Here is a 17577-nt window from a genome sequence, read left to right as displayed (position 1 = left end):
GTTCGTGATTTACAATCAGGAGTCTGCACAGGGTGCTTTATTTTAAGTGACCAGATTCTCTTTGCTGTTCCTGTGTCCGACTTCCTGCCTTGCTCGATCTCCTCTGTGCCGCTCAACGCAGCTGCCGTCAAAAATAGGCAAGGCACGTATTTTCAGCAGATCAGAGTGGACAAACAAACAAAAACATGTGCTCCATATAACAACAAAAGCAGGTTTCGAGTTTTGAGTGTGTGTTCATCTGTGTCTTTGTGTGTGTGTGTGCGCACATGCAGCGCTCAATTTAGTGTTAGGCACATATGCCTAACACTAATTTTATTAACTCAAAATTTAATAACTCAAACTGTAGAAAAGGAATAAAAATCCTGTCTCCCGCAGGATCAATTCATCTCCGTCCTCACCCTCCGCTATACTTCCATCAATTCAGCTCAAGCTCGCGCGTCTGTATTCCCCTGCAGCAGAGATGTTTTAGGAACGAGACCGAGGATTTGATACGTGATATCACCATCATATTGAGGCCATATTCTGTTGGCCACACATACACGTCTGGGTATGACGGTGGTGTCACTTACTGATCCTTAATTTTATTTCAGGCTGTGCTTGAGCTTCAGAAATGCTCGGCAAAATGTAGCTGGTGTGGATGCTGCTACATGATCAATAACAGCCACAACACAACACTGTACCCAGGGTGGGAATCGCATGCTCCGCCACTAATGATGAATGATGACCATTAATATAATCAGAAATGCGATGTGGTTTCCTGAAAATCTTTAGGATTAAAACTACGTACAGAATGGACATAATACCAACCGTCGATATGCAAACAACAGCAAGGTAGAGAACTTGAGACCGATGAATGATGCGTTCATGACAGATTTGTCTCTGTGTCTGTCATCTGTTCCATTTGTGTCCCATTTTGTGAACCAAAATATTTCATGGGGCTTGATGGTGCGCGCATCAAACCGTGTTAACAAGGTACGTCTGAGTTTTCGAGTGTGGTGTGTTGAACTGGAACTTGTCTCCTCCTCCCTTGCAGGGAAACTGGCAGACTTGACAAAGGCCATAGATGCTGCCCTGCTTAAAGGTATTATATTCAGACGCTGCATTGAAACCTTTTCTGTTCCTCCCACTCACTCCTTTGTTTGTTTTGTGATCTATGCTGAAACATTTCCTTTAAGTCGTTGAGAGTGAGTCAATGATTGAACTTCCTTTTGCACTCTCTTTCTTTTTTCATTTCTTTCTTTTTTTTTTTTTTTTCATCAGGAGAGCTCCAAGCTGCCAAAGCGTTGCTTGCCCAAATGAAATACTATGCAAACATTGAGGAGAAAGTGAAGGAAAAACTTAGTGAGTTCATGTGATTTCTCTTCCTATTTAATGTCACTTTATTTGATATTTTTAGCAACTTTTAAAAAGTTCTGTACATAAGCGCACAAATTATTGCACATTTGTCTTGGGTTTATGTAAATGTATTGTTTAAGATGAATAATAAAACCTTACTTTTAATGCACAATACACAGCTGAGTTAATGGTGATTTGTACTTAATGTTATTTTCTGATTAAAAGCTGTATAGATAATGGGGGTTTAATTGGATGCATACAGTATCCCCCTTGAATTCCACTAATTTCACAATTGTAATCATATCCACTTGTACCTAATGCATCATTAAATGTGACAGAGATCTATAATAGACTCTGATTAAAATGCCGCTCGGAGTGTTCATATGATTATCCTGCCTATCAGTTCAGCATTTGTCATGTGGGACTCAGAAGACAGTCGCAGTACTCTCATTCAGTTCCTCGGGTTACCTTTAGGTGGAGACATAACACCTTGACAATCATGCACAAGAGCAGTACATGTTATACTAACTGGATTTGAGAGCAGAAGGAAGTCCTTTATTGAGGTAGACAGCCTATTGAATTATTTATAATGGCTTCATAGTATGTAGCATTAATGCTATGATAATCAGGAAGGCCCCACTGAATGATGATTACTTGATGAGCCAAAGACCTGTGATCTGTGTAATTTCTGGCTCATAAATTGATGTACATTGACCCCGTACACCTATGCCTGCAGCACACTGATAGGTGCATCAGAGTGTGAATTCATCCATTTCCCTTATTTCATTTTCAACACCATAGAGAAAATTTGTCGTAATCTGTAATTGCTTTGCAAATTGGAGCTCCAGTCACATCAAGGCTTTTGATCCGAGAAAGTGATACAGGTGTAATCACACTGAAATATGGGAGGTGTCACTTAATCTGATAGCAGAAAGTGAGCCGTCATATCACATATCATATGAAAAATGTTTGTTTGAGACACACTGGCATCACAACCCAGAGCATTTTGCGTGTATTCATAGTTTTACGCTGACACTGTTTGAGTGGGTCTCACAGCCCACTGGAAAATGCCACAGTAACACATCCTGACTGGTTGTTTATTAAGTCTGGAACAACAATGTCATGTGTCTGAAGCTGTTTCGTTTTTTTTACCACAGGGAAGCGTTTTCCTTAATACACATGGATAGACAGTGAATTAAACAGGGCTTCTTCCACCACAAGGAGAATAACGGGCCTATTTATTATTCATGTCGTAATCGGAAGGCATCTACGGCGCCTTTAAATTAATGAGAAAATGTGATCGACCAACACTGAGGCCACTGCTGTCTCCCAGAACTCTTTGAAATTGAGTTTGAAAGAGACGAAAGGGAAAACAACTCACCACAGCCGGGCTGTGAAATTGACTTGGATGGGAAAGCTTGGCAAAATGAACTAGGTACATGGGACCACCGCGCAGCCTCTGGAATGAGATAGGTCAACATCAGGCACAGTACACAATTTACTGCTACTGTTAGGGTGTTTACCTAGATTTACTGGTCATGGTTCACTGGGTTAATTCAAATATTCTGAACAAGTCGACATGACCTAGTAAATGGAATTCCCCTTAGTTGTGTTTTACTGCAGTAGTTTGACATTGTGGGAAATAAGCTCATTCCATTTCTTGTTGAGAGTTCGATGAGAAGATCGATACCAGTCATATGTATCTGCTAAATATGAAGCTACAGCCTGCAGCTGGTTAGCTTAGCTAAGCCTAAAGACTGGAAACAGGTGCATGATCAGCTCCCCAATGCGTCTATTTTATATCTCATTTATTTAATCTGTACAAAAAACTACATGTATCTGATTTGTTTTACCAGGTTTATGTATTGGACTATTTCTTTTTTATGACTTTTGTTACCTTTGAACTGAAGGTAGCTGTGTCCCGTTTTTCCAGTCTTTATGCTAAGCTAAGTTAAGCTAAGCTAACCAGCTACTGGCTGCAGCATCTCATTTAGCAGACGTATGTGGTATCGATCTTCTTGTCTAACTCTCAGCAAGAAAGTGAATGTGCTGTATTTCCCCAAACTTTCAGCTGTTCCTTTAACACTGTGGAAGTCATATCAAGACTGTCTTCATGCATTAATACCTAAATATTTCCTGTCATTGATTTGAAATGATGTGATAGATGGGCCTTCCGTTTTCATGCTGTCAAGAATCCTCCCTTTGGATCATAGATGTTGTTGTCTTGCAACCCAAATTGAGACACTTTTACCTGGATTACGCTGTCTAAATAAACCTCCAACCATGTGACTAACGGTGCATGTCATAATTGTTGTATTAATCATCTCCAATCATCTCCTTAACGTAAATATCATAATAAGATTAACGTCTTCTTGTGACCCACGTAATCATAACGTTCCCTTAATCACATTAAGACTGGAATATTGGTGAGCCACTGTGACGCAATTGCAGTACTATTGACAAAAACCTCACGGGAAAATTATAGACTATTTGTCTCATAATGACAGAGTACAAATATGATACAAAGTTCAGCCGTGGACACAAACAGTAGCCAATGACAGGTGTGATTGACAGAGGTCTAAACCAGTGGAGGATGACTCACTGGAGCTGAGCAGCAGCCGTTATGATCCTCACCCCTCTGTTCATCAGCTGTGTGACTCAGGCGTTGAGTGTCTGTCCCATCATCCCACAGACACCTCAAGCCTGCTGTGTGTACTCGTGTCTCACCAGGTAGTAATGCCATTATAATCTTCCACTATTAGGCTTTCTTCCCGCCCCTTAATCCATGTTTTTATGTTGTTTGCCTCATCTCTTTACCAGCCCCTGTCTATGCCTCCCCATAAAGCTCCTGAACTATAGCCCACTTTGAAACCTGTTACTCTACAAATGTGCTCTCTCTTGTCATTTCTTTTCTCAGTTGTGCATGTTTTGATTCGGTTTTCAGGACGAGCCCACTCGCACTACTTGGTGTCACCATGTAGATATTACAGAGAAAAAGATCAAGAATGCAGCTGTAATTTACACTGCTGGTGACAACAACTACAGCACCTGGGATCCCATATGTTAGCTAATGTGATATTATACAGTAAACATATTGGGGAGAAAAGAAGCTGGAAGCATTTTTGTTTTTTAAAAACATGCTGGTAGGTCTTCATCCATTTTCTCAAAGATCGTCTCCATTTTCTGCTTACTGTTAACATCTTACCGTCACTTTTAATCAGTTCATTAAAATTATGGATGTGATATCTCAAGCACTCCAGATTGCCTTGTTTTTTTTCATAATTGAATTTAATTATGAGTCAAATCAAAACACACTTTGACAATAAGTGCCTTTCTTCTCAGCTACATGTTTGTGGGGATAATTCCCAGAGGTGTACGCCTCACTGCAGCAGGCAAACGGCTCCTCTAAGCTTTTGATATAGGCCCTGCTGAGAGATTTCTTGGGGGAATCTATTCTCAGCAAAACGAGGCAAAAGGCCTGTGCATTTAGATGCTGCACGTTTGTGTGTTTGTGCACACGTGGCTGTAAGTGTTTGTGCAGACCAGAATCCAAGAGCTGCCGCATCTTCAAATCCCTTTGACTTCTGAGAATGGGTAATTGGCCCTCCAAAAAGCAGTTGTCAAGTAATCCCCTTATCAAGTGCCTTTCCCTGAACCTCATGTCATGTGTATTCCTCCAAATGATATTGGATTTGATCTGATACACTCCATCAAATGCATTTGTTTTTGTGCAGCAACCGTGCCCCGCAGCCCACATCATGTTACTGTATACTCTAGATGGCAGTTTTTTTAGTTATCTCTTTCAATAATTCAAATCAGTCATATTGTTGAAGCATGCCATTGGTGCATAGTAGGTTTCCACGCGTTATGCACGTTATGGCTGTGCAAAAGCCTATATTGTCTGTGGATGTTGACACGTTATACTGTGGCATTCATTCCTAATAATGGGGTCACTGTTGTAACTCTATATTCTCTACTGAATTCTTAAGGATAGAAAGGCCCTCATACAAACCCAACTCTCTATTCCAGTGCCTATACAGGAAACTTATTTCAGACTAAGCAAGGTCTCAATATTCCATAGTTTACAGCTGCAATTCTTTCACATGCATGTCTGGCTATACAAAAACAAGAGACCCAGTGAAGGCAAATTGATATATTGCCTGCATCTACAAAGTCAAATCGTCCAACAAAAACAAATATCAAATATCTGAAGTGTTTACAACAGTTCTGAGGAGTATAATCCCAAAAGAAAACGAGGGGTCCATTTTTAATTAAACATCTGTGAAGCAGCAGACTGCAGGTGGATCTGCAAGTTTAGAGGAATTTTTTGGCGCTCAGCTGTCCCATTGAAACACCAGGAGATATTGCTTCAAACGGCTCCTTTGTGGTTCTTGAGTTTGGAAAGCCTTTGAAGGCGAGGAACCGGGGGTTTTAAACAAGGTGTATTCGTGTGGAAACAGAGATCAGCCATTCACTTTCAGCTTAGTTGAGTGCAAAGCACTCGCCTTTGGTGAGATTGCTCTCCTCACCTTATCTCCTCTGCCATGCTGCAGATACTCCCCGCTGTCTATCTCACAGCAATCACATTGTCCACGGTTCAGATCTGGACTGTTTGTTTCTCATCTCATCTGAATACCATGCACAGCACTGAAGGGCTGGATTCCACTCTGATTCCACTCTGACATCATGGCTCTCACAGGACAAACTTCTTAGTGCATCTTCTTGTCTGTGTGAGTATAGTTATCAACAACAAGTAGAAGAAACAGAGTACTTACTGTATAGCCATGCTGTGCCTCTTTTTCTTAGATTTGGGTGCTACATTGGATGTAACTGATTGTGGTATTTTAATCAGTTTACTTGAGAAATGGTGGGTCTCTGGCACATTTGTGTGTCAGACATTTATCACTGAATATGGTGCTCCTCAAGGAAGCATTCTAGGTCCTCTTCTTTTTTCCTTATACATGCTCCCTCTGGGAAACATAATTAAGTCTTCTCATTTTTATATTTTATACTATAAAATGTCCTGTTACACAGATGATACACAACTATATACCTGTATCGCTGGACAACCCCATTTCTTTAAAAGTTTAATGTACAGAAAACAGTCGTAGGTTCAAAACCTGAAAGGCCAGAGACCAGAGTCCGTGTTTTTTTGCCTGTCCAAGCAAATTAAAACACGTTTCAAATCTGGGAGTGATAATAGATTCTGATCTTCATTTTATTCACTTTTTTTTTTTAATCTGAGAAGAATTGCTAAAATTAACTCAGAACTGTTGATACATGCTTTTATTACAAGACACTTAGATTATTGCAACTCTCTTTAGCAGTCTCCCTGAAAAGTCTTTAAGAAAATGACAGATAATTTAAAAAAGAGAAATCAAATTACGCCTCTGCTCGCATGACTGCGCTGGCTAGTTGTATATTTTAGAATTGATTGTAAAGTCCTTTTACTTATCCACAAAGCCTCACATAATCTAGCACCCTCATATATCTCATTTTATGTTCCAACAAAAACGCTTTCTTTGAGAAGTTCCTTAAGTGTCCCACAAGAAATCTGGTGAGGCTGCTTTCTGTTTTTACGGCTCGAACACCCTTTAATTTTTACAAAGAAATTAAAGATCCGTCTTTTTCATTTGGCTTTTAATTTTGGTTACATTTGCTGGCATCACTGTTTTTATTTGCTTGTTTGTTTGTTAGCTTGTTTGCTTTTCTCCCACTTACTGCCATTGCTATTTTGACTCATTATTGTGTATTTTCATTCTGATCTTTATTAGTTTTCCTTCACCAAATTGATTGAAATGGATTACCAAACTGCCTTAATTGAGCCTCTTTGCTACATGAAACCAGCATTTATTGATTTTTTTTGGCCAGCAAATACACCACTGAGATATCATCACCCCATAAATCTGATATGGTGAGAATGTGGTTTCCATGTATTAAAATGGCTCTTCGCATCGCAGCTCTCTCACTCTTATGTCTTTGTAAAAGTGAAATAAAATGCAAACACATGTTCCAAACAGCCTCATGTCTTAGAGATTGCGAGCAGTATTGGGAAAGCTCGGCAAGCTCACCAGTTGGTGTGAATGCTAATGTGGAATCCTCACGTAAAGAGACATCACACCGTGCCTCAGCTTTACTGCAGGTGGGCCAGACAGGATTCATTTCTGAAGGAAGGCAGGACAAGGTGATTGCATTGTGGTGCCGGCACAAACCAATTGTGAGCTCTGAAAACAAAATTCTATCATTGAGTTTTATTACTATGCAGGAATTCAGCCAAATCCCTGCACCTGTGGCAGTATATTGCCTTGACTCAATATTGTCCGTGAGCCCCACCATATTCTCCTGCATTTTCATGCAGAGAATTTGCAGTCACCAGCGCACATTAATTCATAAGGCCTTGCTTTTCAAGCAAAACAAAAGAAGCAACAGTCCCCTCTCTGCTTGTGCTGTTGATATCTCATATAATGATGACTCTCATTACTCCATGCATCCTACCAAGTTCAACAACAATCTAACCTTTTTCCACTGCAGCTGTTTCTATGACAACGTGAGCCCCTGCTGCAACTTTAAAGCGTGATAAACACAAAAGCCAGAAAATGGATTTGATTGATCTTGCTTCTCTCTACGGGACTGATATCAAGACTGATAGTGGTGTTTAGGCTAACAGGCAAAGATCAAAAGGTGATAATGTTTTTGCTCCACTTACAAAATTTGCCGCAGTTGAATATTTCTCAGCAGTGCATCACAATTATGACTGGATTTCTTAAGCTATGGTACTGAATGTGCATTACAACTCGGATTTCTTTTTGCATGGAGGTCACATATGTATTCAACCACATACTTAATATCCAGGTGAATCTGTTTCTGAGGAAAAGATGTTGGCCCATCTCTCCATGATATGAAAACAGCTTCATTATTGCCTGCAGCAGGTATTGGATGTCTGTGTTATATGAGGCTGCAGTCGCAAACAAGAAAACACTGGGCTTTTCTCTGCCTTGCTTTCCTTATTGCATCTGACAGGACAGTGCCACATGACTCAATCCTGTCACCAGCTCAAATTGAGGCCTTTGAGAAAGTGCAGTGCCGTTGACCCTTGGGTTTCACTCAGTGCCTCTTCAGCTAAAAAACACCCAAGAATATGTGGCCCACCTCACCGCTGCACCGGCTCACAAAGTAATAGGATTGGTGCTGTAATCCAGATTCTAAAAGGAAAAAAAATAAGCAACATGTGATGATGCGTGACATGATGATGATGCACCAGCCTCAGTTGGAGTCTCTTGCCAATCACCAAGTGGAGTGAAATTAATCACTCTCAGGGCTGTCAGTTGGCGTCAGCCAGGAGACATTTATCTTTGAACCCATGTCAGTAATTTGGCAATAACGGTTCCTTTGATTAATTCACTGCCTGAATCTGTGCCAGGAGAGCAGGAGTTCAGAGACAGTGACAGATTGATGATGCTTGTATGCTGTAATTCTGTGGCCCTCACTCTTTACAGTGATTAGGCTTGTGTAAAAAAAAGACAATAGAGATTATGGCAAACTGCTAAATGTGATAATATACATGAATCAGTGTTTGAGTGCAGGCCCTTCTAAGGTGCGTTGTCAGCATCAGCATGGTTGTTTGCTGTCTCCACTGTGTTACAGCTGATTTCAGGCTAGTTACGGAGCAGCACTGAGGATTGTTTGCCCGCGCTAGCTCACTGCGTCGTCAGATTAGCTTCAGTCATGCTGCTTAAGCAAAACTGTTGACACATCTCAAGCTAACAAAGTTCATGCATCCAAAAAAATTCAGCCAGGAAGAGAAGACAACATAATATTTTGTCAAACCCGCAGCAGAAAAAGCTCATTCAGCAGCTGTCGACCCACATATTGCCACCTCCGGTTGATTTGTTTTTTGGACAAACTTGATGTTTACTTCAAGGCCTCTCGAGGGGTTTGCCTGTGAGGTAAACAACACGCTTAGGATATCTTATTCTTTTTCATTTGACAGCCCAGAATGCAGTCCTGCTTTCCTGGGTATTGTCTTTTGCACAGTTTTCCACAAAGCACCTTTTCACAAAGCTAAATGGAAATTAATGACTGTTATCTTCCACACAATTGAATCTATTAGTGGGAAACATTGGAATCTTAATTTGAGAATCACTGGTGTTATTATTTTAATTCAACCATATGTCAGGATGACAAATTGCCATCATTACTACATTTAATTGGTGTTGTGAATTTAAAAATGTGTTTTTGGCCACAAGTCTACCTGATTCATAATTCCCTTCCAAAATAAATAAATAATAATTAAAAATAATAAAAAAAACACGTATAAATAATAAAAAACCTCTTTAGGCCACTTGTCAAAATTAGTAATGTATTAACCTCAAACTGTCTTATATAATTGGTCTCAGAGCAATGTGGTGGGGTTGTTTCGAAACCAGACACCCACACGCTTTTGAGTGGAAGTCATGTTTCAAAAAATGAAGGAAAATACAGCTGATCTTTAACAAATACTGTAGCTCTATCTGACTTGTTTGTCAGTGTGTTTCCACTGGGTCCTACGTGAAATCTTAGCAGCATTTCTGACAGTTCAGGTCATGGGAAATATATATTTCTTCCCCAGCAGATGGTCTCATCTGGCTAATCAGAGTTTCCCTCCTCAGTATAGATCTTTCCCCATCACTCTTCCTCCTCCTGCAGTCCTGCTTCCGCCGGAGCATCTCAGTAAAGTGTGCTCATTTCTGTTATCTTACCTGTTTATTTACTGCCTTCTTAGATAAATCATCGTCTGCCTATTCATCGATTATATGAACTCATACTGTGGGTTTGACTAGCCTGGCTCTGTCTGTTTTCTCTGCCTGACAAATACTTGCCAGTTGATAGGGGAAATATTTTGATGTCTTGAAGCTGTGTAGTGTGTGTGGGTGTTATATTCCACTCTATATTTCATTTAACTGTGGGTTTCTGACTGTAGCCATGGAAACCTAGCCGCACCGTGACCCCTCCCATGGTAATACCTTATTAAAGCGAAATTTTGTAATTTAATGTAATGGGATCGCTGTAATTGGATTAGTGTACTATTACAGCCATTGCACTTATCTTCACAGCCCTCCCTAAAATCTCTTAAATGTTCCACTCACTGATGTACTTTCTAGCACTGGTTAGTCCCCTGGCAGAGCAAATGCAAGTGCTTTAGCAAGCATATCATTCGCACATTCTTGAAGAGATATGCAATAGCCATTAAAATCACTGATAGCGACCTGTTACATTATTGCTCTGAACAGAGAAAACTTCATGAAAAAGGAATTAACCAAAAAAAGAAGAAGAAGAAGAAGAAAAAAAGGTATTATTTTCAGAAATATATAAAGAGCTCTGAATGGCTGCCACCTGCTTCTCCATCCCTGGAATGTCCTCCACTCTGATTCCAGCTGCCTGCTGGAGGAATTAAGGAGGAGATTTGGAGAGCCTGGGCAGATGTAACAGCTGAGTTGACATTAGCCTGTGTGGGACAACATGCTGTTCAGATAGAGAGAAATGCTCTGCACTGGTAACGGGGCGGCTTAAGGATGTTGCCTGCTTCATTATGTCCCAGACAAGCTTTCCGACTTGCTAGCCAAAGTGTATTTTCTGCCCACTGGCCATGCTTATTCTAAGGGATGGAGATTGAGGCTCGGTTTGTCCAGGTGTGAAAAGTTGCTAGACCTGCAGAATTTGACTACCTTGGCTGACCTTAAGAATATCAGCTGTCAACTTAGTGGCACCTAACTGGAATTCCAATAAACTGAAGCTTTGGTAACTTGGAATGTGGAGAAAACTTTTCCTCCAATGTGAAGTGAGGGATGCTGGGATGCCTCGTCAGGCTGAAAATTAATAATACATACGATATGTTACCCAAGTGAGAAATAAGCTACAAAGTCAACATGGTGGCGTTTAATCAACTATTTAATACTTGTTGGCAGAGCTCAGGGCTATGCTTTGTGTTAAGACTGACATATACTGTCTATCAGGATGAGGAGTTACTGTCCAATAGGCCGGTCTGTCTTTATTCATTTCAGCAGCAAGAAACCCTGCTCTGTAAAGTACACTGAGCAGGTCTTATGATGAGGAATAAAATCACCTGAAACTCCATGTATTGCAAGATTGATTTCCCTATATGTATGAAAGTACCACAAATGAGTAAGTTATTCACTCCACCTGAAAGTTGTCCAGGTGGAAGCACACATATGAAGACACAGATCATTTTCATTGTCTCTTAACCGTTCACGTCTCCTTTTCCAGAGCGACTTATTTTCTATATTTTGTGACCATGCAAGGGCAAGATGTAGCGCACCAAGTTTGCCAATATATCTGAATAGAAAAATTAAATATTCATCAAGGTTAAGGGGCCCTATGTAGAAATGTGAGAATGCAAGAGAATTAAATTTGTTCCAGTTTATGGACTCAAAATGTTTGCTCTCTGCTCTCTCACATCTTCTGTGAATAAAATGACGCAAGCTCCCCACCTACACTCTATTGAAATTTAAAGGATCAAACATATCTTTATTAATGTCATCCCAATGGACTTTCACTTGTATAAAAATCACATAAATTAGCATTTTCTCACTACAAATAGGACAGAGACCCATTACACACGTTCACTTAAGCTACATAGTTGCTTTTATATTTAGGTTTTACATTCTGTAACAGCAAACATAATAGAGTGCAGTAGATGCACAGGGACCCAAACATTTCTAATGGCCTTTCTAATGGCTGGCCAGAAGATTTACAAGACTCCTGTTCATGTGGTTGCTGTTAACAGCGGAGTCACAAGAGGTTTGATACACCATCCACTGGCGCTATTAAATTTTAACACTTCCTCATACACAGATTGATGAGATCTGAGGTACAGGGCCGCGTCTGTGACAAACCATTTCCATCTGTGCATGCATGTGCACAACTAGTGTTACTGACACTGTTGCAGGTTGATCAGGCTTTGATTGGCTTCCTTCTGTGTCTCAAACATGAATTTCATCAGACCTCAAAAGCTACTTAAGAACTTAAAGGTGCATCTCCGTAGCTCTTGATGACTTACGGAAATCCACCTTTGAAGATGAGCATCAGCAATTACAGCATCATTGATAAATCTCTACATCCTAAACCCATCTCAGACTCTGTAGGGACCATCCAGTGGAACAGACAAACAATTAAAACTCATTTTCCCATGAGAGATTCGTGAGCCAGGTAATTAAAGCAGAGATCCTACGGAAACATCACATGAAGATGGAATAATTATCCCACTGACAATTGCATTAATAACTAATATAAATAGTGTTGTGCCCTTGACAGTTTTGCCTTGAGAAGAATAAACCTCAGGACACTGCTGTCTTGAGGTGCCATTGGACTTTTGGGAATTTAAAGTTTTTGCTCTAAAACAGAGTATGAGGCAGAAAATTAGTTTTTAAAGCATAACCCTATCAACACTCTGCAGATATATTATGGTCGTTTTGTGCTATGGGGCAAAACTATACTTATTGCCCCCTTAAAGGGATAGTTGCGGTCTCTAATGAGTCAGTCGGTTTTATCGTGAGCTGCAAGTCGTTTCTGTCCATCCCAAAACCTCAATGTCACTGGCTGAGATCAGACACAAGTGCTTTTCAGTTGAGCTGTTCTAACACTGCTAATAAATGCTGCTACTTCCAGCATGAACTGATAAAAGTGTTTTTTAATTGAACTGCAAGGACTTTTGTGATAGATCAGATTGGCCCTCTAAAATTCCGATCTCTCCCGAAATGATCCTTGCAGTCCTTTTGTGCATAAATTACACAGGCAAATCTGCAAAAGCTAATTGAAAGATCAAACGCAACATTTCAACATGAGAGTTTGTAAGCTGACATGAAGACAAAAAGCAGAGACTGCAGTTGACGCATAATCAGCGCTGGGGAGATCCCTGCAGACTGAGATGTTTAATCACAAACACAAAACCTCATGCTTCTCTTTGTTTTCTCCCCTCTTAAATTTCTGTTTTATTTCACATCACCGAAAAGTTTGGTCACGTTCATTTTGCCTGCCTGTCAGCGTTGGTGATTATGCCTGTACTGCGCTGGTGTCCATGGCTGTGGCCACTGACATTAACTTCATTGTTTGGTGGATTAATCTGCCGGCAGGTCGTGTCTCTGCCTTCCTTTTTGCTCTGGCCACACTGTGTTAACGATGCGTCGGCTCGGGCAGCAATGTCACTGTTTCTTTAGGCTATATTGTGATGATTCACACGAGTGAGCCATTAGGAAATGGATGTTTTCATGACCCTGTGAGGAGGAGAGCGAGTGGGTTGAAAGTGCAGGCTTTCTGCAAGACAGGCCCTAATAGCCCATATACCCTATTCATGTGTGTGAGGCAGATATTGTGCACGGACACAAACACAAATCCATCTTCATAATTGTCTTTAGGCTTCACTAAAACCCATTAGAAAGTTCATGTCTTTGGTGTGACTTGCAACAATGTAATCCATTTAATATAAATAAGACAACAAGAGCTGTTAGGAGGATGCTTACAGTTCACTTTTCATGGATAAACCCTCTGACAAAGATTCAATTCTCCATCTCTTGTTTGGAGACCTCTGCTAGGCATTCAGCCTGTTAAGAGCTGTGTGAAAACATGAGGAACACTTAGTCCTTGAGAGGAAGGATCTGTTGTTTACAAAATGCCTTGGCTTTTACGGATGCTGCGTGTTTTTCTTCCCTTTGACTCTGAAAAGCTGTGGGGAGAAAAGGTCTAAGGAGCTAAGAGCACAGCTCTCTGATCTGCTCCATTTAAATGCTTAAAAGGGCATCTTTAGCTCAATGTGTTTAATTCATTACAGCCTCCCTTTATATTTGACTTTACCAGCATCTTCTCCCTCCTCCTCCTGCTGCCTCATGGCAGTGGCTGGCTGGGCACCGCCACAGCAGCCACACCGACAACTTCACAGTCGGGGCCACCTCTCCGGGCTGGTATCCCTCCCACTAAGAGCCGAGGTCTGCCATGACGCTGACCCATCACACACTCGAGGACAGGCGGTGGGGCCAAGAGCTTATAGAAGTCTACATCGGAGATGCCGAGGGGGGATATTACCCCTCCTTTTCCTCCTCTGTGCTTTTGTACATGCTTCCTATCTTCTTTTTCCCCGCTCTGTCCTGCACTGTAAAGGTGTGGCCGGGGCCCCCTCAGGGACCCATTTGCCTTCTATAAAGCCTATTGCTATGGAAATTGTGTGTAATTTCAGGGCCCGTTAACGGTGAGAGTGCAGGCATGCATATAGAGCGCGACTATCATCACACAGGAGCAGAAGAGCACCCAGGGCAGAATCTCATATTCGTCGCTCCTTTGCCAGTCTTTGCCCCTACAACATGACATGCATCACCTGATGCTAGCAGAATAAGGAATGGACAGACTGCGGAGCGGGCAGCTGGGGAAGGGAGATGAGGGATGGATGGACTGAGAGGGAAAATTAGTGTGTGTCACAGAGCAAGAGAGAGAGAGAGAGAGAAAGAGAGAGAGAGAGTGTTTTAGAAAGAGAAAAAGATTGGAATACTACATGAGGAAGGTCGACACATCAGAGGAAGAAGAAGCGAAAGGGATCGAGGAAGGGAATCTGAGGAGAGAAAAGCCTGAATCAATATTTAGACTGTGAGGCGAGACAATTCTGAAGCAGTAATTAAATTGGTGTGTCATATTTCATTCCATTACCAGGCTGAGCTTGAATGCAAATGATCCAAAAGGCCTCCTTTTCAAGTAGATTTCATTTCTCTTATGACAGTGAATAGAATGGAGGCAGGCAGAGAAAAATAAAATACTACTTCAGTATTCATGAGCTTATTGTTAGGAAGTTGGGGACCATTCAATTGCAATTCAGCGGGTGGTTGGGTGAGGTGGGGTGGGGAGTCTGATACAAATCCCTCTTGGAGGCAGCCAGCTCCACTGCAAGCCGTTCTACAGTCAAACTAGGTGCAGGGGTGGGGAAGCAAATCAATCTCATTTGAATAATGATTAGTGAAATGAGGCAACGCTGTCGTTGATTGGAAACACGGTCTGATTCCCAACATCGCCTCCCCTCCCCCCCTCCGTGGAGTTAAGGAGAATGAATAAAACATATCAAAGTAAATGTTGCATTGGAACGCTGCATGTGTGGATATTTTGTGTCGGACGCATTCTTCAAACATTAGGTACATATCTAATGCCATTTTCACAAAAACATTTCAATAACTGCTCTATCATTGTCTTGGTTAGTTAGCATGCACAGGAAATTGGATGGATGATTCTGGATGGTGACCGCCCCTCTGTAAATCCTGTCACCAGTGTTTACAGTAAGTATTAGTTTCAGGTGCTGCCTCCCTATTACAGTGCTCTGCACTTCTGACAAATGGAATTTGGGGGGGAACAACAAAACACAGCTGCGCTCTGTGTAGCCAATTAAAAGTTTCCCTTCCACCTCTTTGCCTCTCAGTATTGGCTGTTCTTTTTCAGTTTCAACTCTACTGTGCAAGAAAAAGGATCAAAAGATAGAGGAGGGTGTCCAAAGCACAGCATCAGTGATTTTTTTTTTTTTTTTTAACGAACTCAAATTGCCTTGTAGGACCTTTTTCTACTCTTACCCAGCGTAGTCGATCTCCTGTGAGGAAACAATGACCCTGACCTGGGAGTGCAGGCAGAGACACTAAATGGCAAGGGATGGAAAGCCTCTGGAGTGGTGCCATGTTCAGAGCACAGGTTCTGCCAATGGCATCTGAAGTGCTGCCAATGGGAAACTCGTCATTAATGTTTATAGTGGTAGAAAGAACAACAGCTGCTTATATTGTGTGTTTCTGTGCCAGCGTCCATGGGGAAAAAGGTTGTCAGATATGATGTGTGTTTCTGAAAGCTGCTGGAAATTCTGCATTTGTGTGTACTAGTGCATGCACCTATTGACTGCTGGTTGCAGTCTAAACAGCAGTGATAGATGGGTACCACAATGTACTGTAAAGATACTCCACAAGTGAGAGCTCCACATTGAAAATGTACTTGAATAAAATTGCATATATTATGTTCAAAATATAATCAAGTTTTGAGTGAAAGTGATCATTATGCAGAATAGCCCCTTTAAAAGTTTTGTGCTATTATATCATTGGGTTGTTACGACAAAAGCATGCACATGAAAGCAGCATTTCCATGTTATAAGAGAAGAGCAGCTACTTATATAATTTATATATTTTTGGGTTCTTTAGTCTTTAATACATCATATTTCTAAACTGATTATATGTTTTGTATTTAAGCAATTAGTTCTTCTCAAGCAACTGTAGCTGTTAAAGAATGGATTGAAATATGTTTTCCTCAGAAATGTAGTGATTAAGTACAAGTGAGTCACATTTCTACTTAAGTTTCATATTTAACAGTAACAGGCAATTAAATAGTTCATGGACAATAAAAAGACTGGATCTGTAAACAGTTTGCACAAAGCAGTGAGAGACAGACAATCAGGAGAACCCCAGGGGTCAGTGTCAACTGATGGAGGCTGATTTCACCCTCAAAAAATAAAGAAAAAGTCAAGTCATGTAACAACACCAACGTGCTGACGGATAATCATTCTGCTGGTGTTGACGAGCTGATAAAACTTCATGCATGGCTTCTCGCTTTGTCAGGAGCGGCCAGCCGGAAGAATGACATATCTACTCATTATTACGGAGAGCATATGGGAGACCACACAGCTGCCAGATACGGGGACTGGTGCATGCTGGCCCTCGGCGTGCCATCTACTGTTTGCTGGGCTGCAGCTGAGGGTGAGCAAAAAGCTTGTGCACTCACTTGGGCACTGGGTGCAACACAGCAGTCTAAATTTCACAGTAACGTCCTTTAATCACCTGCAACTCAAATCAGATATTCTGTCATTTTCTTTCCTGTGCCTGCTTCTGCCTTTTCAGGGTCGTGACTGGCTGCAGCTGCACTGAGTGGAAGACACAGAAACAAGTGACGGTCGCACATATCTATAATGTCAGTGATTGTCACTTAATGGCAACTGGGTGAAAAAAACATATAGGCTTGGTGAAAGCATGCAAACTCTTAAACTCCTTTCTTGCTTTGAGCTACCATGACTACAAAAACCTAATATTAGCATTTTTTATGCATATTTCTGCAAGCAAACTCTAGATGGCACTGGAGACCCAGTGGACTATCCCCCCTGTGTGTGTGTGTGTGTGTGTGTGTGTGTGTGTGTGTGTGTGTGTGCGTGCGCGCATATGTGTGGAGCATGTGTGCATGTGAATGTGT

At 41.2% G+C, this 17577-nt stretch overlaps 1 protein-coding gene across 2 annotated transcripts in view; it reads left to right on the top strand.

Annotated features, from left to right (window-relative positions):
* hscb (HscB mitochondrial iron-sulfur cluster cochaperone) overlaps positions 1–17577 on the top strand; it is a 22981-nt gene extending 5404 nt beyond the window's left edge. The window contains exons 5-6 of one of the 2 annotated variants that reach the window (XM_076730656.1): positions 16953–17090; positions 17232–17577. In XM_076730656.1, coding sequence (XP_076586771.1) covers positions 16953–17090; positions 17232–17239 — 146 coding nt within the window. In that variant the 3' untranslated portion in view covers positions 17240–17577. Of the gene's footprint in view, positions 1–1033; positions 1082–1260; positions 1509–16952; positions 17091–17231 lie in introns of those variants that run through there. The other variant, XM_076730657.1, reaches the window with a different exon arrangement.

This window comes from Chaetodon auriga, chromosome 5 (genome assembly GCF_051107435.1).
Source record: "Chaetodon auriga isolate fChaAug3 chromosome 5, fChaAug3.hap1, whole genome shotgun sequence".
In the NCBI taxonomy this organism is placed as follows: Eukaryota; Metazoa; Chordata; class Actinopteri; order Chaetodontiformes; family Chaetodontidae; genus Chaetodon; species Chaetodon auriga.
The sequence above is the reverse complement of the archived record's forward strand: the minus strand, read 5'-3'. Positions and strand labels throughout refer to the sequence as shown.